This window comes from Schistocerca gregaria, chromosome 8, assembly GCF_023897955.1.
Source record: "Schistocerca gregaria isolate iqSchGreg1 chromosome 8, iqSchGreg1.2, whole genome shotgun sequence".
NCBI lineage: Eukaryota > Metazoa > Arthropoda > Insecta > Orthoptera > Acrididae > Schistocerca > Schistocerca gregaria.
Genome location: NC_064927.1, coordinates 181,890,030 through 181,913,516, shown reverse-complemented (window position 1 = coordinate 181,913,516; position 23,487 = coordinate 181,890,030). Strand labels below are relative to the sequence as shown.

At 43.3% G+C, this 23,487-nt stretch overlaps 1 protein-coding gene across 11 annotated transcripts in view; it reads left to right on the top strand.

The window, feature by feature from the left end:
- Positions 1-23,487, top strand: part of LOC126283962 (aquaporin-like) — a 388,928-nt gene that overhangs the window by 353,102 nt on the left and 12,339 nt on the right. For all 11 annotated transcript variants that reach the window (XM_049982418.1, XM_049982410.1, XM_049982420.1 and 8 more), the window contains 2 exons: positions 2,965-3,171; positions 20,233-20,313. In XM_049982418.1, coding sequence (XP_049838375.1) covers positions 2,965-3,171; positions 20,233-20,313 — 288 coding nt within the window. The remainder of the gene's footprint in view (positions 1-2,964; positions 3,172-20,232; positions 20,314-23,487) is intronic.

Genomic DNA, 23,487 nt, shown 5'->3' with positions numbered 1-23,487 from the left:
TTATATACAGGGTAACAATTATTGAACTATAATTAAAAAATCGGAAATTAGTTACAAGTTACTTTGTGCGGACACTTTATTCAACATGTAAACGTCACTACAGATATTCTGATTTAGGTTATGATTTGTTCGATACGCCTGTCATCATTGGCGACGATGTGGCGCAGACGAATAGCGAAATTCTGCATGACTCCCTGAAGTGGCTGAACATCGATGCTGTAGATTACCTCCTCAATGGTTGGTTTGAGCCTTAGCAATGGTTTAGGGGTTATTGCTGTACACCCCCACAAAGAGGGCGTTTAGGTCCCGAGAAAGTGGCGGTCAATCGAGGCCCATGCCAGTGGCCTCTCGGTATCCCAGAGGCAGAAAGCGGTTCACAAAGTGCTCCTCCAGGCCGTCAAACACTCCCCTGCTTCGATGGGGTCGAGGTCCGTCTTGCATGAACCACATCTTGTCGAAATCAGCGTCACTTTGGATAATGGGGATGAAATCATCTTCCCAAACCTTCACGTGTCGTTCGGTAGTCACAATGCACCGATTATTACGTGAATGGACATTGCACACAGTACAATCACCCGTTGAGAGTGATGACTCTAAGTCCCGCAGTTTTGCTTATTGACGAACCCGCCCAAATGTAAGTGAGCTTCGTCGCTAAACTAAATCATGCATTCGCTTACTAATTCCCATCATGCCCCGCGTCCAACCGTACAGCTAGAACGTCCTAACTCAAACCGTTCAGAAGTTAAGAAAATTTTATTTCATATAGTTCAGTAATTGTTACCCTGTATGACCACGAGAGTGTTTACTGATTAATATTCGCATTCGAAGATGGTCATGATTTGCTGAAACTAGTAATGTGAATATTTAAACAACAAGCGAACTGTAAGGTGAAGGGGGGCCGTTTGCTAGAGAAAGTTTTGGGGAAAGGGGGAAGCAAGCCCGGCTTCGACGAATACCACCACGGGGTGAGGAGCCACGGGGGTGGTGGAGGGTGAGGGGGAATAGCAACAATAAACAGGCCTGCCTCCACTAGTACACCCTCCTTAACATGTTCTTCATCCTTCCGCACAAGAACGTAAGTCACCAAAGGAGGTAAAAATCGGTAAAAATACACTCCTGGAAATGGAAAAAAGAACACATTGACACCGGTGTGTCAGACCCACCATACTTGCTCCGGACACTGCGAGAGGGCTGTACAAGCAATGATCACACGCACGGCACAGCGGACACACCAGGAATCGCGGTGTTGGCCGTCGAATGGCGCTAGCTGCGCAGCATTTGTGCACCGCCGCCGTCAGTGTCAGGCAGTTTGCCGTGGCATACGGAGCTCCATCGCAATCTTTAACACTGGTAGCATGCCGCGACAGCGTGGACGTGAACCGCATGTGCAGCTGACGGACTTTGAGCGAGGGCGTATAGTGGGCATGCGGGAGGCCGGGTGGACGTACCGCCGAATTGCTCAACACGTGGGGCGTGAGTTCTCCACAGTACATCGATGTTGTCGCCAGTAGTCGGCGGAAGGTGCACGTGCCCGTCGACCTGGGACCGGACCGCAGCGACGCACGGATGCACGCCAAGACCGTAGGATCCTACGCAGTGCCGTAGGGGACCGCACCGCCACTTCCCAGCAAATTAGGGACACTGTTTTCTCCTGGGGTATCGGCGAGGACCATTCGCAACTGTCTCCATGAAGCTGGGCTACGGTCCCGCACACCGTTAGGCCGTCTTCCGCTCACGCCCCAACATCGTGCAGCCCGCCTCCAGTGGCGTCGCGACAGGCGTGAATAGAGGGACGAATGGAGACGTGGCGTCTTCAGCGATGAGAGTCGCTTCTGCCTTGGTGCCAATGATGGTCGTATGCGTGTTTGGCGCCGTGCAGGTGAGCGCCACAATCAGGACTGCATACGACGAGGCACACAGGGCCAACACCTGGCATCACGGTGTGGGGAGCGATCTCCTACACTGGCCGTACACCTCTGGTGATCGTCGAGGGGACACTGAATAGTGCACGGTACATCCAAACCGTCATCGAACCTATCGTTCTACCATTCCTAGACCGGCAAGGGAACTTGCTGTTCCAACAGGACAATGCACGTCCGCATGTATCCCGTGCCACCCAACGTGCTCTAGAAGGTGTAAGTCAACTACCCTGGCCAGCAAGATCTCCGGATCTGTCCCCCATTGAGCATGTTTGGGACTGGATGAAGCGTCGTCTCACGCGGTCTGCACGTCCAGCACGAACGCTGGTCCAACTGAGGCATGGCATGCCAACTGGCATGGCAAGCCGTTCCACAGGACTACATCCAGCATCTCTACGATAGTCTCCATGGGAGAATAGCAGCCTGCATTGCTGCGAAAGGTGGATATACACTGTACTAGTGCCGACATTGTGCATGCTCTGTTGCATGTGTCTATGTGCCTGAGGTTCTGTCAGTGTGATCATGTGATGTATCTGACCCCAGGAATGTGTCAATAAAGTTTCCCCTTCCTGGGACAATGAATTCACGGTGTTCTTATTTCAATTTCCAGGAGTGTATGTTGGTAATCGAAACTAAAATTGTCTCAGGTATTGAAATGTTTAATCAACATCTTAATTGCAACAACTACGTATATTTATCAGTAGGAAAGGAAGCAGTATAAAATAGAGTGAATACGGAACAGACAACAATGGTTAACTCAGACGTGACACTTCCGCCTTCTACCGATTCAGTTCTAGGGATCCGATCGTCCAATTTACAGTTAACATACTGAAGTGACTAGACGATTGAGATAATATGAATTATTATATGACCATTATGTATGTTGTATATAATTGATCAACGTAAATTAGCTCAAGCCGGACATTGTGATGAATGAGCCACCACGTAGACACATTTGCAAGGTGTGTTTTACAAAATGTCTTCCAGTCTTGGCGATGGGACCGTGTGTGATTGTGAGTGTGTTGGTGACTGGCTGGCTGCGCAGGTGGCGACGCCGGCCAGCGTGGCGTGCGAGTGCACGACGGTCCCCGCGGCGCCGCTGACGCCGCTGCAGGCGCTGCTGGTGGAGACCGTCGCCACGGCCGTGCTGGTGCTGCTCTGCATGGGCCTCTGGGACGGCCGCAACAGCCGCAACACCGACTCCTCGCCGCTCAAGTTCGGCTTCTACATCACCATCATCTCACTCGCTGCGGTGAGTCCACCAGCTGGCTAACACACAGCCTTATGCAGTCATTGGTGTACCACATGCCGCCAGAATTTCCCTAAAGATCCCCGTAAAAATCAGAAAACTTGCCTTCTCCTTCTTCCTTCCTCCTCCTCTTCTTCTTCTTCTTCTTCTTCTCCTCCTCATTCCGTCATGCGTTAGCCCTTGTTCGGCCTGTTGCAGCTACATTTGGTCCTTCCACCTTTTTGCCCGTCTTCCAATGCATCTTTCACCTTGCAGAATATACACACATCAAAAATTTTTTTGCATCACCGCGGTTCCCAGAACTTCTGAAGACAGACATTGACTGTGGATATTGTATGACAGACACAGCCCCTTTGACGGTTCAGAGACGAAACTAAACCCGCCCAGCACCGCCTAGTGGCCGCGCGGTTTCAGGCGCCAGTCACGGATTGCGCGGCCTCTTCCGCCGGAGGTTCGAATCCTCCCTCATGCATGGGTGTGTGTATTCTTCTCAGCATAACTTAGTTTGAATAAGAACGTAGGCTTCCGTGGCCGGTGTCATAGTGATTAAAATTGTTCTGGGTATTATGCTGCGTCACTGCCAAATAACTAAAAATAATAATAAACTAAAACCGACGTTTCGGCCTCGTTGCAACTGCCTTCCTCAGTGCACGACTGGTTTTGCATGGGAACAGGTGCTTCTATTTGTTACAGACTATCGATGTCTGACGTCACTGTTGTAAACTTGTTTGGCCCTCTAATAGGATTGGCTAGTAATGACTTAAGGAAGAAGGCTATTCGTGGATGTCCATGTCGTCAACGATTGGTGGCTGTCCGCCAATCAGCGTTCGGCTTCTGGTCGGCAAGTTTTCCTCCTGGTGTGCGCAGAAGTGGACTGACAGTTGCTCTACAGCTGTTTGTGCAGATACTTCCGTGTGCCGTGTAGCTTCTGCCCCGTGACCGCTCGGGGCCCGTTGGACTGGGATGGCCGGCATCCAGGACGCCGGGAGTTTGTAACCATCTTCTCTGTTGAAGTTGTCAGGCTGTTTAATAATTTAGATCGCCTCCCGTATTTTGCGTTCTCGCATCCACGATTCTTTCGCCAGTACTCTGCCTTCCTGGAACCCGATAGGTTGTCCACAGTCACGGTGGTGTTCCGCTATCGCCGATTTATTATGTTGTTGTAATCGTATATTGCGTTCGTGTTCTGCTACTCGTAAGCTGACAGGTTTCCCTTTTTCTCCTATGTAGGTAGCTCCGCACTCACACCGTAGTTCGTAAACACCTGCAGTGCTAAGGTTGTTGACTACATCCTTGGTGGAACCTATCATTTCGTGGATCCTGTGACTGGTTAGAAAAATCGGTTGGAAACCTCGTCGGCGGAGGACGTTGCCTACCCGTTCACTGACGCCTTTTACATATGGTACCAGTGGAAGCTTCTCTTCTTTGCCTTCCTCTCGTGTGCTGCTCGCTTTGGTTTTAGCTACCTTTATTATGATATTGTCATCATAGCCGTTGGCACGAAAAGTGTGTTGTAGCTCCTTTAATTCTTCTTTGATGTTATTTTCATCGCTTATAGTTTAAATAGTGTGTAAGTCTAGGGACTGATGACCTCAATATTCGATCCCTTAGGAATTCAAACACATTTTGAAAAACACCCAAAGATGTAAACAACCATGCATGAGCAGCGCATATTAGACGGAGGGGGTCCGACAGTCGATCAGTTCCAGTCATTCCACCAGGAAGGAGGTACACAGCTCGTGCTGTCTGTACTTCAACCATGCCTAGACGGTCAATACCGCTGTTCGATTGAGTCCGCATTGTTACCGTGTGCCAGGAAGGGCTCTCAACAATGGAAATGTCCAGGTGTTTCGGAGTGAACCAAAGCGATGTTGTTTGGACATGGAGGAGATACAGAGAGACAGATGACATGCCTCGCTTATGCCGCCCAAGAACTACTACTGCAGTGCATGACCGCTAACTACGCGGATTATGGCTCGGAGGAACCCTGACAGCATCGCCACCATGTTGAATTTCGTGCAATAACAAGATGTCGTGTTAAACTGCGCGCAATAGGATCCATGACGCCCAACTTCACTCCTGATGTCCATGGCTAGGTCCATATTTGCAACCACGACACCATGCAGCGCGGTACAGATGACTCCAACAACATACCGAATGGACTGCTCAGGATTGGCGTTCTCTTCACCGATGACAATCGTCCGAGACGTGTTTGGAGGTAGCCCGGTCAGGCTGAAAGCCTTAGACACACTGTCTAGAGAGTGCAGCATGGTGGAGGTTCACTGCTGTTTTGGTGTGGCATTATGTGGGGCCGACGTATGCTGCTGGTAGTCATGGAAGGCGCCCTAACTTCTGTACGATACGTGAATGCCATCCTCCGGATGATAGTGTACCATATCGGCAGCATATTGGGGAGGCATTCGTCTTCATGGACTACAGATTAGATTAGATTAGATTAGATTAATACTTGTTCCATAGATCATGAATACGACACTTCGTAATGATGTGGAACGTGTCAGGTTAATAAAAGATGTCTGTACAAGAAATTACATTACACAAAATATTGCATGACACTAATGATTAAGGTTTTTTTTTTTTTTTTTTTTTTTTTTTTTTTTTTTTTTTTACTTACTTTATATCTAAAAATTCAGCCAATGAGTAGAAGGAGTTGTCATCTAGAAATTCTTTTAATTTATTTTTAAATGTTAGTTGGCTATCTGTCAGGCTTTTGATGCTGTTTGGTAGGTGCCCAAAGACTTTTGTGGCAGCATAATTTACCCCTTTCTGTGCCAAAGTCAGATTTAACCCTGCATAGTGAAGATCATCCTTTCTCCTGGTGTTATAGGTATGCACACTGCTATTACTTTTGAATTGGGTTGGATTATTATCAACAAATTTCATAAGGGAATATATATACTGTGAGGTTACTGTGAGGATCCCTAGATCCTTAAATAGATGTCTGCAGGATGACCGTGGGTGGGCTCCAGCAATTATTCTGATTACACGTTTTTGTGCAATGAATACTTTTCTACTCAACGATGAATTACCCCAGAATATGATGCCATACGAAAGCAGTGAATGAAAGTAGGCATAGTAAGCTAATTTACTGAGATTCTTATCACCAAAATTTGCAATAACCCTAATAGCATACGTAGCTGAACTCAGACGTTTCAGCAGACCATCAATGTGTTGCTTCCAGTTTAACCTCTCATCAATGGACACACCTAAAAATTTTGAAAATTCTACCTTAGCTACAGACTTCTGTTCAAATTCTATATTTATTACTGGAGTTTTGCCATTTACTGTACGGAACTGTATATACTGTGTTTTATCAAAATTTAAAGAGAGTCCGTTTGCTGAGAACCACTTAATAATTTTGTGAAAAACATCATTTACAATTACATCACTTAGTTCTTGGTTTTTGGATGTTATTACTATACTTGTATCATCAGCAAAAAGAACTAACTTTGCATCTTCATCAATGTGGAATGGTAAGTCATTAATGTATATCAAGAACAGTAAAGGACCTAAGACCGAACCCTGTGGGACCCCGTGCTTGATAGCACCCCAGTTTGAGGAATCAGCTGTTTTAACATTACACGAACCACTTATTTCAACTTTCTGCATTCTTCCAGTTAAGTATGAATTAAACCATTTGTGCACTGCCCCACTCAAACCATAATGATTTAGCTTATCTAAAAGAATTCCATGATTTACACAATCAAAGGCCTTTGAGAGATCACAAAAAATACCAGTGGGTGATGTCCGGTTATTCAGAGCATTTAATATTTGATCAGTGAAAGCATATATAGCATTTTCTGTTGAAAAGCCTTTCTGAAAACCAAACTGACATTTTGTTAGTACTTTATCTTTACAAATATGGGAGGCTACTCTTGAATACATTACTTTCTCAAAAATTTTTGATAGAGCTGTCAGAAGAGAGATTGGGCGGTAGTTGTTGACATCCGACATATCCCCCTTTTTATGCAATGGTTTTACAATGGCATATTTCAGTCTATCAGGGAAAACACCCTGCTCCAAAGAGCTATTACATACGTGGCTGAGAATTCTACTTATCTGTGGGGAACAAGCTTTAAGTACTTTGCTGGAAATGCCATCAATTCCGTAAGAGCTTTTACTTTTCAGTGAGTTTATTATTTTACTGATTTCAGAGGGAGAGGTTGGTGGAATTACAGCTGTTTCAAACTGTGCAGGTATGGCCTCTTCTATTAATAGCCTTGCCTCTTCTAGTGAAGATCTAGATCCTATTTTCTCCACAACATTTAAAAAATGATTATTCAAAATATTTTCAATTTCTGATTGTTTGTTAGTGCACTTGTCATTCAATTTTATTGCACTAAAGTCTTCCTGTGCTCTTGGTTGCCCTGTTTCCCTTTCAATAATATTCCAAATTGCTTTAATTTTATTATCAGAGTTACTGATCTCAGACATGATACACATGCTTCTGGACTTTTTAATAACTTTTCTTAGTACCGCACAATAGTTTTTATAATATTGAACAATTTCGGGGTCAGTACTCCATCTTGCTGTTAGATACAGTTCTCTTTTGCGGTTGCAAGATATTCTTATTCCTTTAGTTAGCCAAGGTTTTTTATATGTTTTCTTGGAATTATGTTTAACTATTTTCTTGGGAAAACAATTTTCAAATACCCTTAAAAATGTATTGTGAAATAAGTTATATTTCAAGTTTGCATCGGGTTCCTTATACACTTCATCCCAGTCTAGCTGCTGTAGGCTTTCCCTAAAGTTTGCAATATTTATATTGTTAATTGAACGCACTGCTTTGAAAGTCTGATTTATTATACTGCATGGAGCTATGTCATGTACTGTAACAAGCTGTGCACTATGATCTGAAAGACCATTCTCAACAGGATAAGCATTTATGTCCTTAAACTTATCTTGGTCTATAAAAAAGTTATCTATCAATGTACTGCTGTTCTTTGTTATCCGAGTAGGAAAATCAATGACGGAGCTCAAATTGAAAGAACTGAGTAATACTAAAAGGTCATTCTTCCTATTACACTCTTTCAGGGAATCAACATTGAAATCCCCACAAATGATAATTTGCTTCCCCCTGTCTGACAGATAGCACAACAAAGCATCCAAGTTTTCCAGAAATAGCTGGAAATTCCCTGAGGGGGACCTATACACTGTTACAATTATGAAAGTGCCATCCTTTAGTTTAAGTTCAGTGGCACATGCTTCCATATGTTGCTCTACACAAAATTTTTTAGTTTCTAAATTTTTTGCACTGTGGAAGCTTTTGACATATATGGCAACTCCTCCTCTCATCATATTATCTCTACTTACATGTGCAGCTAATTTGTACCCATTGATGCTAACCTTTTGCATATCAGTGACAATGTGATGCTCAGACAGGCATAGTACATCTATTACATTCTCAGTTTCTATATCTTCTAAACAAAGCAGAAGCTCATCAATTTTATTGTTCAATCCCCCAATATTTTGATGAAATATACTAACATTTTTCATTTTACTTTTGCAACTATCTTGAACTTTTTTGACATCTTTAGTACTTGCATGGCTGAGTTTCCCACTGGACACTGATCTTACACTAAAAAAGAGTTTCCACCATGAGATGTAGTTCCTCCCCCCTTTAAATTTCCTGCTATCAGCCCAGCCAGTTTACCCTTCCCTTTCCTGTTGAGGTGTAGGCCATGTCTAGTATAGTCCCACCTACAGAGTGAATCAACACGAACCACACCAATGTGTGACCCCGCATCAGATCCAAGTAGCCGTTCCAACTCCAAATTAACTCTCCTGACAGAAGAGGTCAAATGAGGTCGGTCGTGGCGCTCCAGAACCGACACAAACCCAACACTGGTATGATTCGATGCCGATGCAATCTTTGCCAGGTCACACTCTATGCTGTACCCCGGATCTCTGTCAATACTGTTGCCCGGCCCACCCACAATAACCACGGTGTCTTCCTTAGTAAAACCTTTACATAGTGAACCTAAATCCTCTGTAACCTGCCCAAGTTCAGCACTAGGTTTGAAAAAACTTGTGACCTGGTAATCCAACCCTAATTCATCCTGCAGAAGTTGGCCCACACCCCTAGCATGCGAACTACCTAGCAACAAGACTTTCTTTCTCTTTGCAGACTTCCCTACATTCTTAATCAATTTGCTGCTGAAAGCTTGTTGAGCCCTGTGTACATCTACTTCTGTGAGAGGCTCATCAGTTTCTGACTGAGGCAACAGGTCAAACCTATTTTGTACATTAATAACAAAGCGGTCAGAAGAATTTCTTGGCCTGTTCCTCATGCCTGTTGCCACTTCCCACCCCTGTTTACCCTTCTCCCCCCTTAACCTGCCCAGTTCTCGCCTAGCCTCATCTAACTCAGCCTGAAGGGCAGCAATTTTCCCCTCCTGTTCCACAATCTTCCTATCTCTACTGCATAGCCTACAGAACCACTGATGAGTCTCGCTCATTTTCCCAATTCCCACGCCACTACAGTCGCCCCAATGAAAAAAGTTACTACATCCATCACACCAGACCCCGGAGCTAACGATCCTACGGCACGTCAGGCACTTTACACTCATGGTACAAATCTATTTTAGTGACAGAAAGACAATTAAGTTACCGGAAAACAATGAAAATACGTGTACGAAAAATTAGGCCTACTCGCGACTATGTAAACAGTGGTTCAGAAGTTTTTTACTGGAAATTACTTAAGAGATGACGATACTCTACAGATATAAATGGGCAGCAAACGTATTTAGCACACTAAACTATCAGTAAATGCACTTAAGATTGCGGTATGAAGTTTAATCTGAAAACTCAAAAGTTCGGCCTGGCCGCGATATGTAAACAAAATGAACTTTACGTGATTACTGTGAAAATACGCGAGTAAGACAAAAACCTTTAATGGTATGCTTGCAGAGCACTATAATTAACGTAATAAATTAGTTTAAAGTGTTAAAAAACAGTTTATTACTACTTAAATTACTTATCTTGTACAAGAGCTGTGACTCAGACGTCCGTGTAGCAGGCGCAGCGTCCCCATGGTGCACAGCTTGTGAATGACTTTCCTCAGGATAACGACATCAGTCGACTAGAGTGGCCAGCATGTTCTCCAGACATGAACCCTATCGAATATGTCTGGGATTGAAAAGGGCTGTTTACTGACGACTTGACCTACCAACCACTGAGGGACTTACACCGAATCGCCGTTGAGGAGTGGTGCAATCTGGACCAACAGTGCCTTGATGAAGTTGTGGGTATGCCACGACGATTACAGGCATGTATCAGTGCAAGCGGACTACTGGGTATTAGAGGTACCGCTGTGCTGGACCAGCACCTCTGAAGGTCTCGCTGTATGGTGGTACAACAAGCAATGTGCGGTTTTCATGAGCAGTAAAAAGGGCGAAAATGATGTTTATGTTGCTCTCTGTTCCAATTTTCTGTACAGGTTCCGGAACTCTCGGAACTGAGGTGATACAAAAGGTTTTTAGTTGTGTGTGCAAGGCGTTACAAACTTCTAGTACTCGTTGAGGGGAGTGAGTACATAACATTGAGAACATGTTGGTAACGCAGGCACTATCACAAGTAATTTACTAGGAGTGCTGCAGTACATACATGTGCCAGAATTCCACTAATTAATAACAAAGAAAAAAAGATAGTTAATCAGTTTCCATAAATACTGTTCAACGTATTGCAGTTCGGTCTCTTCCAGCTTGGACGAGTGGCGTCTCCCTGGAGCACCAGAGCCACGCCTGCTGGCAGTGAAGGTATCTTTTCTCGAATCCGTTGCGTAATTGCAGCGAAAAGGGTATGCGATGGAGTCGAACGCTGTGGATAACGATCTTGGTAACAGCGACCAGCAGCTCTTCCATTACCATTTCGCCATACAGATGCATCACGTTGGTGTGTTCTGGAAACGTGTACTCAATCATGTTGCTCTAACACACAGGCACAGGCACGTGAATGAGGCTCGAACCGGGTCAGAGATGTAGGATAGACGTCAAATGACATCAGCCAATCCGAAATAAGCTCCCCCCCCCCCCCCTACCCCCATCATGAATATTCTGTTGCAAATCTAACCTAACAAACATGTTTTCAAACAGCTGCAGCTCTGAAATGGTACGTTTCCTATTCAAAATTTCTACTTACTCCCCTCGGCAAGTGCTAGAAGTTTGTGGCGGGAATTTCCAAACACTCGTATTGCGTAAATGTAGTGCTAATCTTGAATCCTCCACAGGCAACACGTGGGCCATCCACCTTTGACTATTTTCTTCAATCCTTTTTCTTTAAATCAGATACTTTCAATTCCTCTCTAATATTTATACTTCTTTTATAATTGTAACAGATCATTAAGTGGGTGTGCGGAGGTAGGCGTAATACTACAGTCCTAAGCATAATTTTATTGTAACTCCAGTACAGTACTCGTGGCTGCCGCATCGCGGTCGCGGAGTGGGGCCGAGGCAGTTACACATAAGTTTTATAGTCTGACGATAATTTATGGATTCGTAGTTTTAGCTTGATGATGTCCACTATGGACAAATGGTAGTTACTGTTATTCTGAAGAAGGTTGGGTTATCCCGACTGAAACCTAGGTAAATTCTAGGTAAACGGTGCAACTGAGGCTGCTGATTATTAAAATTAAAATTAATATTTATACAGTTGCTGACAGGGCCGCGAAATGCTGAAGATATTTACTGTAACTAACCATCCAGTAAAATCCACCTATGCTCTTGAAACAAAACTTTTAAAAACAACACGAAATAATTGATTTAAAATAATATGTCAAAAAACTTTACAATGAAAAGTTTAATTTAATTTAATTTAATGTGGATCTTGGCCATGAAACCTTTACATCCAGAAGTGAATATAACACTTGCACTCATCCTATGAAAAGTTAGTGCAGTTCCTCATTCGTCTATCTTTGCTCAGTGCAAGCAGTTATAAAAGTAAACACAACTGTGGTGTCACCGCCAGACATCACACTTGCTAGGTGGTAGCCTTTAAATCGGCCGCGGTCCGTTAGTGTACGTCGGACCCGCGTTTCGCCACTATCAGTGATTGCAGACCGAGCGCCGCCACACGGCAGGTCTAGTCTAGAGAGACTCCCTAGCACTCGCCCCAGCTGTACAGCCGACTTTGCTACCGATGGTTCACTGTCTACATACGCTCTCATTTGCAGAGACGACAGTTTAGCATAGCCTTCAGCTACGTCATTTGCTACGACCTAGCAAGGCGCCATATTCAGTTACTATGAATGTATTCTGAACAGATAATATTGTGAATCATGTACCTTCAAGAGCGACGTTCATCATTAATAGATTAAATTTGAGTATCAAACTAATTGCGTCCGCTTTCTGAATTCTAATTCCTTGTCACGTTCCAGACCTCACGTCAGTATAGTTCTTCCCTCCTCACGCCAGTGTGCGTGAGCTAAAACGCGTGCATTTCGGCCTCCACTAATAACACGGTGTTGTCTCTTCGCCCTACACAACAACAACTATCAGAATTTGTCTCTGGAAGGGACACGAAAATAACCATTTTGACGCAGTATACATGAGAAGCATGACAAGTTTTTGGACTCACCCTCCCGCAGAGATCTCTCCGTTAAATATACGCTACAGCTGAGCCACATAAAACACGCCCGATATTCAGACCCCTGGACGACGACCGTTCCAATCACCATAGCTCACTATGGCTGAAAGTGTTTAATTATCGGTAGTATGCATGGAGTCACCGATACCGACCAAAGGCATCTTCTGTCCGGAAGACGTCATGTAGCAGGTTGACGCAGTTCGGGGTTCCGCTCTTCCATCCTACTCGCTGGCTGCAACCGAAGTGCAAGATTTGTACAGGACTGACGAACAGGGGCAATAGCTTCTCCGTAAGTTTATCCGCCGCCCGACTCACAGCTCCAAAATTCTTTACCAAAACCTGGATCCCCGCCTTCAGTGCGATCGGTCGTCTATCAGTATTATAACGCCTTCCCATTTGCTCGTGACTCTCCCAAAAATTTTTCCTCGGACGCTTCCGGTTGGCACGGATTTGTGCACCGTCCACCCTTTCTGGCAACAAATCACTAAATCACTACAAATTCGCCAGGGGTGAATTAGGTTTAAAGGCAAAAATTAACCTCGCAGGAGTGTCCTTATGGGTCTCATGGGTAGCAGTATTGAAGACATGCCCCAAACCATGACAAGGAACTATCCCAACGAGCCTGATCATTATGTTGAAATGCGATCAGCGCTGCCCTCAAGTTCCGGTTCATCCATTCTGCCATAGCCGGGATCGGATAATATGGTGTGGTGGTAATATGAGCTACTCCCGCTTCGAAACAAAAGTTACGGAAAGCAGTGGACTTAAAGGAAGTTGCGCTGTCAGAAACCAGGACACGACAGGGTCCAGACACCCCAAAGATACTCTGTAACCGTCGTATGGAGGCTTGCAAGGTTACATTGCGGGTAGGCATCAGCCAGAAAAACAGCGTGAACGCATCCACACGAACAAAGATCCAACGTTTTTCATTTTTCGAAAGCGGAAGGGATCCTATATGATCAATATACAACCTCTCCATGGCTCCCTCGCCTCTTCTGAAGCTAAGAACCCCTGCTTGGCTTTCCCCACTAGCTTGCTAAACCCACATACCATTTGCTTAATCTGATGCTCCATGCCTTTCCAAGTAAAATGTTCCTTAATTTTCTTGCGGGTATTAAAACTGCCCTAGTGTCCCCCTACTGGAGTTTCATGATAATATTTTAAGACCATATAGGTCAAAATTTGAGGCAGCACTACCTTGGGGTCACCTGTCCCACGCGTCACACAACAGAAAACGTTCTCCTTTAGGCAATAGGGCCTAACAACCTCCCCGCTCTGTGTTCTCTGTTTGAGCTTGTGCAGCACTGGTTCTTCTTCCTGCTGCAGAGCGACATCTTTGAACAGCAATGGTAACCCGCTCAAAACGGCACAACTGTGCTCACAGAACTCTCGCGACAGAACACCATCACATAGAACCACACAGTTTCAGTTATGACCTCTTCGGAACCTCCCTCTTCGACATGCTGCTCCTCGAACTTCGGCTCGAACATTGGGCTTAAGCCGTCAGCCACAACATTTTCCTAGCCCCTGAACTTGAACGCAGAAATTCGTATCGCCCACCTATTCGCCTCGTTCTTGCAAGCACCCAGCTAAGCGCTTGATTGTCCTTTTCCAACAGAAATTGCTGGTGTTCCAGATATAATTTACATTTTTCGAGCGCGAACAGGACTGCTAAGGCCTCAAGTTCGTAAACGGAATACTTTGCTTCTAACGGAGAAAGATAACGTGAAGCGTAAGCGATTGGGCGTCTTCCCGAATCTTCTTCCTTGCAACACAACTGCAGAAGCTCCTGACATGGAGGCATCAGTGTGAACTATAAGCTTCTTGTTGAAACCGTCCATCGGTATCACAGGGGTGGTGGCCGCTTTAAAGCCTCGAATGATGTCTGCTGCGAAGGTCCCCACCCAAATTTTCTACTCTTCTTCCGAAGCTCGTTGAAGGGGCCAGCTAACTAGGACAAATTAGGAATGAATTTTCGGAAAATTCCTATAAAACGACGAAAATTCCTATAAAACGAGGGGTTGCGAACGAATGAATGGTCTCATTACGACTTTGGTCAATTCGCAATCCGTTCTGATACGCAGTAAGCCCCAGAAAGGATATTTCAGACAGCGCGAATTAACTTTAGATGGTTTGACAGTACATCCGGCTTTTCGAAATCTTTGGAGTACTTAGTGAATATGCACAACATGCTCTTCAAAACTCTCACTAAAAATTACCAAATCATCCAAATAATGATACTCACACTCAAACTTAAAATCCGAAAAAACTGCCGAGGATACCACACGACACAGATGTACCTGTAGATAACCCAAACGGAACTCTATAGTACTCATAAAGTGACCAGTCGGTCGCAAAGGCTGTCACCGGTCTCGATTCTTCCGCTATAGACATTTGATAATACGCCCGGTTCAAGTCGAAGGTAGTAAAAACCTTTGCCTTGTGGAACCAGGAAGAACACGAATGAAAATCAGGGAGAGGTATAGACTGCAGCACAATTTTTTATTAAGCGCCCTATAATCCACCACCGAACGCCCTGGTTTGGCGAGTTTCTTTGATGATCAGGACGGTTTTCTTGCTCATTCTACTGGCGTCCATTCTTGCTAAATGTCCGTAGAATATCGTCTTTTCCGTGCAACTGGCGTGAAACGTTCACTCCTTGAGTACAGTTCTTCAGAGCTTTTGCGCATCCAGATACCATCTTGAATCTTGGGTCCGAATATTTTGCTGGGTATTTTCCTTTTCATTTTCTCAATGTCCTTGATGTTGATGGCTGATGACGTTTCAGTTGTGTAGGGCGCTTCTGAAAGAGCGTCAGTGGTGAAGTTTGACTTGGGTTCACAACGATTTCTTATTGTATGTGTTCCAGGTCATAGTATAAGCTTTACGTAATTTTTCTGCTCGTGTTTTGTGAGCTACTGTTTCGTTGCCAGTGTTGTTAATCATTTCACCCAAGTACTTGAAGTACTTATTTGGTGTCACTACATTTTGTTGTAAATGGTTTCAGATTTGAACTTTTGGAGTCCATGAATTGTCTTGTCCAGTGGCAGGTTAAAGAGGAGTGAAGACAACCCATAACTATGCCACACTTCTGTCCAGATTTGAAAAGGTTCAGAAATTTTTCCTATGAATTTTACTTTTGAGGTTGTGTCTGTTAAAGTCTGCTCAATTAATGAAGTAGTTTGTTATCCACACCATATTCACGAAGTGTGTTGAACAGACTGGAGCGATGAATCGTGTCGTACGCTTTCTTGAAATCTACGAAGCTGACAAATTTTCTGTTCGACTGACGTTGTTGCAGAATTATCTTCAGGTTCCAGATCTGTTCTGCGCACGATGTGAGCGGAAGCCTGCCTGATATTCACCGACCGTATGTTCTGTCTGTTGTTCTAATCTGGTGAAAAGAGCACGTGAGAGCGATTTGTAAGCGACTGGTAGGAGTGAAATGCCTCGATAGTTGTTGGGATCGGTCATGCCGTCATTTTTGTGTAGAGGGTGAATCAAAGCAGTTTTCCCATTTTCTGGTATGACTCCACTTTCCCATATATTTTCAATCATAGTTTTTAGTCTGCCAATCAATAGTTCACCTCCAATCTTGAGTATTTCGCAATTACACCGTCTTCCCCTGGTGCTTTGTTGTTTTTCAGATGTGATACGATTTTTCGTATCTCTTCATGCGTAGGTGGAGTTGAATCCTGGTTTGGAGTCGCAACATGGAAGTCAAGTTTGCTTGCTAGGGGTTCACAGATGTGTAACTTCTCGAAATGCTGTTTCAGGATTTCATAGTTGGCCATTGTGTTCGTCTCAGGTGTTCCATCAGGGCGTCAGAAACATCAGAAACAAAGAGTGGGTGGCTTGAAGGTTGCTAGTTCTTCCATAAATGTCCTTATAAGTTTCTTGGGTTGTTTCTTTTAAAATAATTTCCAAATTCCTCTAATCGTTTGTGATGGTATGTGCGCTTAATTTGTCTGACGGTTTTGGATGTTTTCTTGTGTTTCCAAAAAGTTGTGCCAATTTTCCGGTGTTTGATGGCTATGCCAAATCTCCCAGACTTGAATACGTCATTCAAGTGCTCTGTCGCAGTCTGTTGCCCACCAGCTGTGTTTCCTTTTCCGTGGTGGGTGACCGAGTTTTCTTCATACCTGCTGGATGCTTCCAAGAAGCTCTTCCCATGTTTCCGTGTTTGTTCTGCAAACTGCTCTGCATGTTCTTTTAGGTATTCTGGATTATTGCGCAGCAGTTTAGATTTTAGGCACTTCTTTCGATTAGTTATGAACCGAATTTTGACTTCTGAGAGATGGTGATCTGACTCCATGAGACCTTTGCGTTCCCTCACGTTCATGATTTCTGGAGAGAATTTTCTAGCTATCGCTACATGATCAATTTGATATTCCCCATTGTGGTTGTTTGGAGATTTTCATGTAGTCATTTTCCTCGGTGGTTTCTTAAAGTGAGTGGACATTATTTCGAGGTTGTATATCCCACTTATGTTGATTTAGCCGTGTCCATTGGTGTTCGTCTTTTTGTGTGCTGGAAAATTCCCAATTATATGTCTGTGTTCACGTTCTCTGCCAGTTTGCGCATTGAAATCTCCCAACATGATTTTGACATGGTGTTGAGGGATCTTGGTGAGTACATGCTAGAGTTGTGACCAGAACTTCTTCACTTTATTTTTGTCACGATCGTTATCGACTGGACCATGTTCGTTTACCAATGTATAGGCCTTATTGGCACATTTAATTGTGAGTAGAGAGAAGTGTTCAGAGGGTGACGAGAAGTCTATCACAGAGTCCTGGATACTGTTACGCACGAGGAATGCCGTCCCCAAAAAATTTATGTTACTATTTTTCAGTTTGATTGCAGGCTTTCCTTTGTAGACTCGATAACCACCAGAATCAAAGTGACCACAATCACGAAAACGTGTTTCTTGTATTGCAAGTATCCGACGCCCAAATCTATCACAAGTATCTGTCAGTATCCTGAGTTTCCCTGTTTTAGCCAGTGTCTGTACGTTCAGTGTACCAGTGAATTGCTTTCGCTTTGGTTTGAGAAGTTTTGGGAAGCTCTGACTCTTCCCTGCATGATGTCCTAGTCCCCCAGAATCCGAATGGCCAGGTTCGCCTTCGGAGTTACGGCCTGAGGTAGTTGCTTTGTTGCTTGTGATTCCATCATGCTAAGTTCAGGGTGATTTGAGCGGCTGTGAGTCTGCCTGGGGCGAGTGACTGATTGTCGATTCACTCTCATCGTACGGGTAGTTAATACGTACGGCAGCGCATGTATTGCTGCAGTTTTGGAGGTGCTTTTGGTGTTTTTAGCTTTTATCCTCCTCCTTTATCCGGGCTTGGGACCGGCAGCAGCAATTACTAAGCTACTCAGTCCCCCCAGTAATTGCTCCAGGCCTAGTTATTTTTTTAATTTTTACAAGAAGTGGTGACCGATCTCGCTAGATTAACTACCATCTTCAGATGACATGCGGTATTATAAATGCACTCGCAATGTACAACTGTGGAGCGCCATTGCATCGTCGATAACATTCTTATTTTGAAATCTGTTGTGTGTAACCGTACTATTGGTGACACAAATTTAAACAAAAAGCCTACACAGAATACAAAAAATTTATACTTTCAAATGTCCATGTAATTATTTTCATTACAGTTAGTAAGTGGCACAGAAAGTTGTCATGTAAGCTGTGCTTGAAATCAAAAGTACAACTAAAATATGTATATATTGCTCCAGGAACACTGGGTGGACAAGTTACTGCTGGAGTTATATATGTATAACTGGGTGGATGAATTACCCAGTGTGACAATGTTGTACATATATAAAACATCGTCATACTGGGTAACTTGTCCACCCAGGGTGATGATGATGTATATACATTTTTAATTTTAACTGCCAGTACATTTTCATTGGCAAATCTTTGTGTTCAGTTTGCTGACTGTAACGAAAATAATTAAATAGACGTTTTAATGTATAAAATTTTTACGACTGTACACAGGCTTTTTGTATCAGTTGCTGTCATCGATAGCGTGGCTGCACATAACAGGTTTTATCTGAAGGTTTAAAATAAGAATGTTATCGACGAGGCAATGGCACTGTACGGAGCTAGTGTATTTCTAATAATACATGTGATCTGAAGATGGAAATTGAGCTACCGAAACCGGTCATCACATTGTATAAAAAAGTAGAAAATTATTATTTTTTTAATTTTACATTTGATTATTAGCATACGACCGCTTTTTCCTACTCTGATAGTGTCAGATGTATTCAGTAAACAAAATTGTATGCTCATGGGTAGAATTTGTTGACAGGCGACTGAATGGTAAATGGACCAAGGTAGTTATTTACTGGCTTTTTAGAGGTAATAAAAGATCTAGACAGTGTCAGACGTAACAGAAGGCGAGTAGATGAGGTTATATTAAATGCATAATGAGAACTTACGGACTTGACAACCACTGCCCACTTTGAAACTGTAGCCTACTTCAAAGACGTATCATTTAATTCCAGAGGATAACAATTCTCAAGTCTAAATTGATTGATGCTCGTAGCTGCAAACAGAAACAACGTTTACAATAGGTAGTAATATGAAATTAACTTGTAATAACGAAGCATTTTGTATACAAATCAAAACAGTTACCAAAAATTAATCGGCAACGACCAGTAATTAACTAATACTTTGATAAAGACCTGTAGTTAACCGATAACAGGACAACGTTAACTGTATGTATCATTTAATAAGGATGAGAAACTTGTACGTAATGTGCTCTGAAGTGGGTGATAATTATGTGGAGATAACAGAAAATACATTGGAGTTAGCAGAGCATGTGGCAATGGGAGTGGAAGCGGCCTAAGATATGCACAGAAGCTGTTTGGGCTGAAATGTTAATGAGATTATTTTCATTTGGGAATAAATTCTTACAATACATTTAACATCTTACCATCCAGCACTTCACTTGAAAATTTGCATGGTGGATTTCTCTGAATAAAAATGTAAAATACTGTCATTTAGTTTCAATTTATAGTTTTGTTTGAATAGTGCATCTTACGTCCAAACCTCTGATTTCCAGCAGTCAATACTAAATAAACAATTCGTTTAAACCAACTCCAAAATCACCCGTCATCCAACTTGCATATCATCTGAAATGTTGCTTTATGAGTATGCATTTACGCCGTTTATTTGGACTAGGAGCATCCTTTAAATAGCAATTGTAATTTTCATAGAAATAGATTGCTGAAGTTTGGAAAACCTAAAATCAGTTGAACTAGACTCGTGTTAAATTCGTTTCCGTGTGTGAAATTGTACAAGCGATGTATCGACCAAATTAAATATTCCACTCAGCAGGCATTGTACAGACAAAGGAAAAATAAATCATTGTTCACCGTGTTTCAAAGCTGTTGCATGATGCTGCGAATCAGTTCTCAACCTGTGCTGTGTCGTGACTGCTGTTGTTTCGTGGTTTGCAGGGCCCTTACACAGGAGCCAGCATGAACCCAGTGAGGACACTGGCTCCAGCGCTCTGGAAGAACGTCTGGACGGACCACTGGGTAAGTTCGCAGCGCTTTTCCAGGGACCACATCTCTGACACTCTTATGACCAGTATAAGAGTGCATTGGTATGAAGGTTTGGATTCCACACAAACACTTTTCATGAAGAGTTTCTTGGTGGCAAACAGAAACCTTGCTTCTCACTGAACAGAGTGTCTTCCACACACCTGTAACAACAAAGAAATATGAAAAATATATGGGAGAATCCGCCGCAGTTGCGAGAATTTTCTGGTCTTGACCTAGGTTTCGGCTGGAATAATCTAGCTTTCTTCAGAAGCGTAAAATTACTATAACATGCCAGAGTAAAGCACAGTCAACATTAAAAGTTAAAACCTATAGTACCGTGGTACCATGTCTAATTAAAACTACTTAACTGAAGTCCAGCCCCGACATCACGTCACCACGCGCTCGGTTGGCAGCGGCAGCTACGTTGGCATTGACCGTTGCACGCGTGCCTTACTCTGGCATGTTATAGTAATTTTATGCTTCTGAAGAAGGCTAGATTGTTCTAGCCGAAACCTGGATCAGGACCAGAAAATTCTCGCAACTGAGGCGGATTCTTCAATATATTAGTCTATAACAGCTGCTGACTGGGCTGAAATATGCTAAAAATTCTTTAAAAAATGTGACGAAATATAATCGCTCAAAGTTCTTTTTAGAATTGAGTATATTTGAGGAAGAAAACAACATTTCGGCCATTAAAGGAGGCCATCTGCTTGAGGAAACTACACTGGCGTGAAAAAATTAATGACGGAAATAACTTTCATATGATCCGTTACTGTCAAGTTACATAGCTCGATGAAACTTGGACCATACATAGAAAGAACTGTTACAGTATGGTACAGAGAGTATCTGAAAGAAATACGCAACGAGTCGAAAAGAAATAACACTCTTATTCAAAGACGAAAATTACACTGAAATCATCGCTATGTATGTTGGTCCCCTGGATACTACAAAAGGCAGGACATGATCCTTAACAGGCAATGTTATCGCTACGGAAGGCAATGCATGCTCTGCAACGTGCTTCCATGCTGCCCACAAGGTTGCTAAAGAGTTCTTGTGGTGGAGTGTTCCATGCCTCCTACAGCGCGTTTGACAACCATGTTCGACAATGTTCCCAGGCGCATTGTGTGATCGCACCTATTTGTCACATGAGCTTAGGTCCAGCATTGTCGAACATCATCGTTTTGATGATCCAAGTGTGACGGTGTAGGGAGGCCTAATGTTGTGTGGGCATACTGATCTACAAATCTTTGAGCACGGTATACTCGTCTGTGGGCGTTATTGTTACACTATACTCCTTGTGCGTCTTTTCAGTACATTTAGCACCGAACAGCGCAGGGAGAGAGAGAGAGAGAGAGAGAGAGAGAAAGAAAGAAAGAGAGAGAGAGAGAGAGAGAGAGAGAGAGAGAGAGAGAGAGAGAGAGCTATTGGAACGAGGATATTCGGCGATTGTACTGGTCTGCTCGTCCCCCTCTTCTTAAATTCCACCAAGACCGTGTGCCGTGCGTTGGGGAGATGTATTCCATTTTGTCCACATGTACCAAGGACCATCCAATAGTTGTCATCAGCGCTGGTGATGGAATAGAACGCCATACCGCAAGAACCACTTACCGATCGCGCAACCAGCGTGGAAGCACGTGGTAGCATATGCACTGCAATTCATGGTGATCGCACACCCCGTTAAAATCCACGTCTCGCCTTGTATAATCTCTAGGGGACCATCATGACCAGCGGTGACTACAGTGGTTGTTTATAAATAATAGTATCTCTCATATTCGTCTCATTCTGTATATCTTTCAGTCCCTTCTGTACTATACTGTAACAGTATATATTTTACGTATGGTCCAAGTTTCATCGACCTATGTTACTTGGCAGTGACATATTATGTGAAATTTACTTTCGTCATTAAGTTTTGTACGGCAGTGTAGCAGTGCAGATGAACAGTACGTAGCAGAGCCCCAAGTTGTTCGCTTATGTAGGACACGGTCATTGAAATTAGTTCTCTGTTTACTGATTATCTAGAACTGACTATGCGTCAAAGGTAACTGCATATTCTATACTCTGAAATAATTGTTGTGAGGCGACTGGCCAAAATATAACTTAAATATTTATTTGACACTACAATAGTGAAGCCATAGTCACAGTACATAAATTTAAAAAAAATAAAGTGTTACATAACCGGTTTCAAAAAAATAGGTCGTCGTTTTCAAATGTATAACATCAATTGGAGAATATATAATTGGAATTATGATCATACATCTAACAAAAATTACGAGAAATACTGAGACCAGGCAACCGAAGCAATGGTGGCACAACCAAGTCCTCACAAGTTACGCCCATACTTGCCCCAACGTACATTCCATGTCCTAATGTAGAATAGATAAAAACTACACCATGGTGAAAATTGCCAGGAATCCCTCAAATGTGTTCTCCTGTGACACAACGATAGTATGGTTGTGGTGTATGTATTCGTTGGCTGTACGTCCTCCTCGTGATATTGATGGTGAGGTAAGTCGTATACCAGAGAGCGGCAAGAAGGGGTTAGTATGGCTGATATAAATTCACAAGTAATAAGTGTATAATGCACAGAGAGCTTCCATATGGAATGCAGCACAATTTCACTATGCTTCGAAAAGAGGATCTCAAAACAGCTTACTTTTTTTTTATAGGGCTGACACAGTCAGTATTGTGTCACTCCTACATGAAAGTAAATTGTCTTTTGAGATTCTATGTGTCAGTATTGTGTCATTCCTATATGAAAGTACGATGTGTTGTGAGATTCTTCTTTCGGAACACTGTAAAATGTTGTGCTGCGTTCCATATAGGAGCCTGCAGTGCTTGATACACTTACTACTTGTGAACTGATATCAGCCATACTAATCCCTCCTTGCCGCTTTCACGTAAACAACTTACCTCACCATCAATATTACATGGAGGAAGCACAGCCAGCGAATATATACACTATGTGATAAAAAGTTTCCCGACACCTAGATGAAAATAGCTTACAATTTCGTGGCGCTCTCCATCGGTAACTCGGGAATTCAGTGTGGTGTTGGCCCATCCTTAGCCTTAATAACAGCTTCCATTCTCGCAGGCATACGTTCAATAAGGCGCTGGAAGGTTTCTTGGTGAATGGCAGCCCATTCTTCACGGAGTGCTGCACTGAGGAGA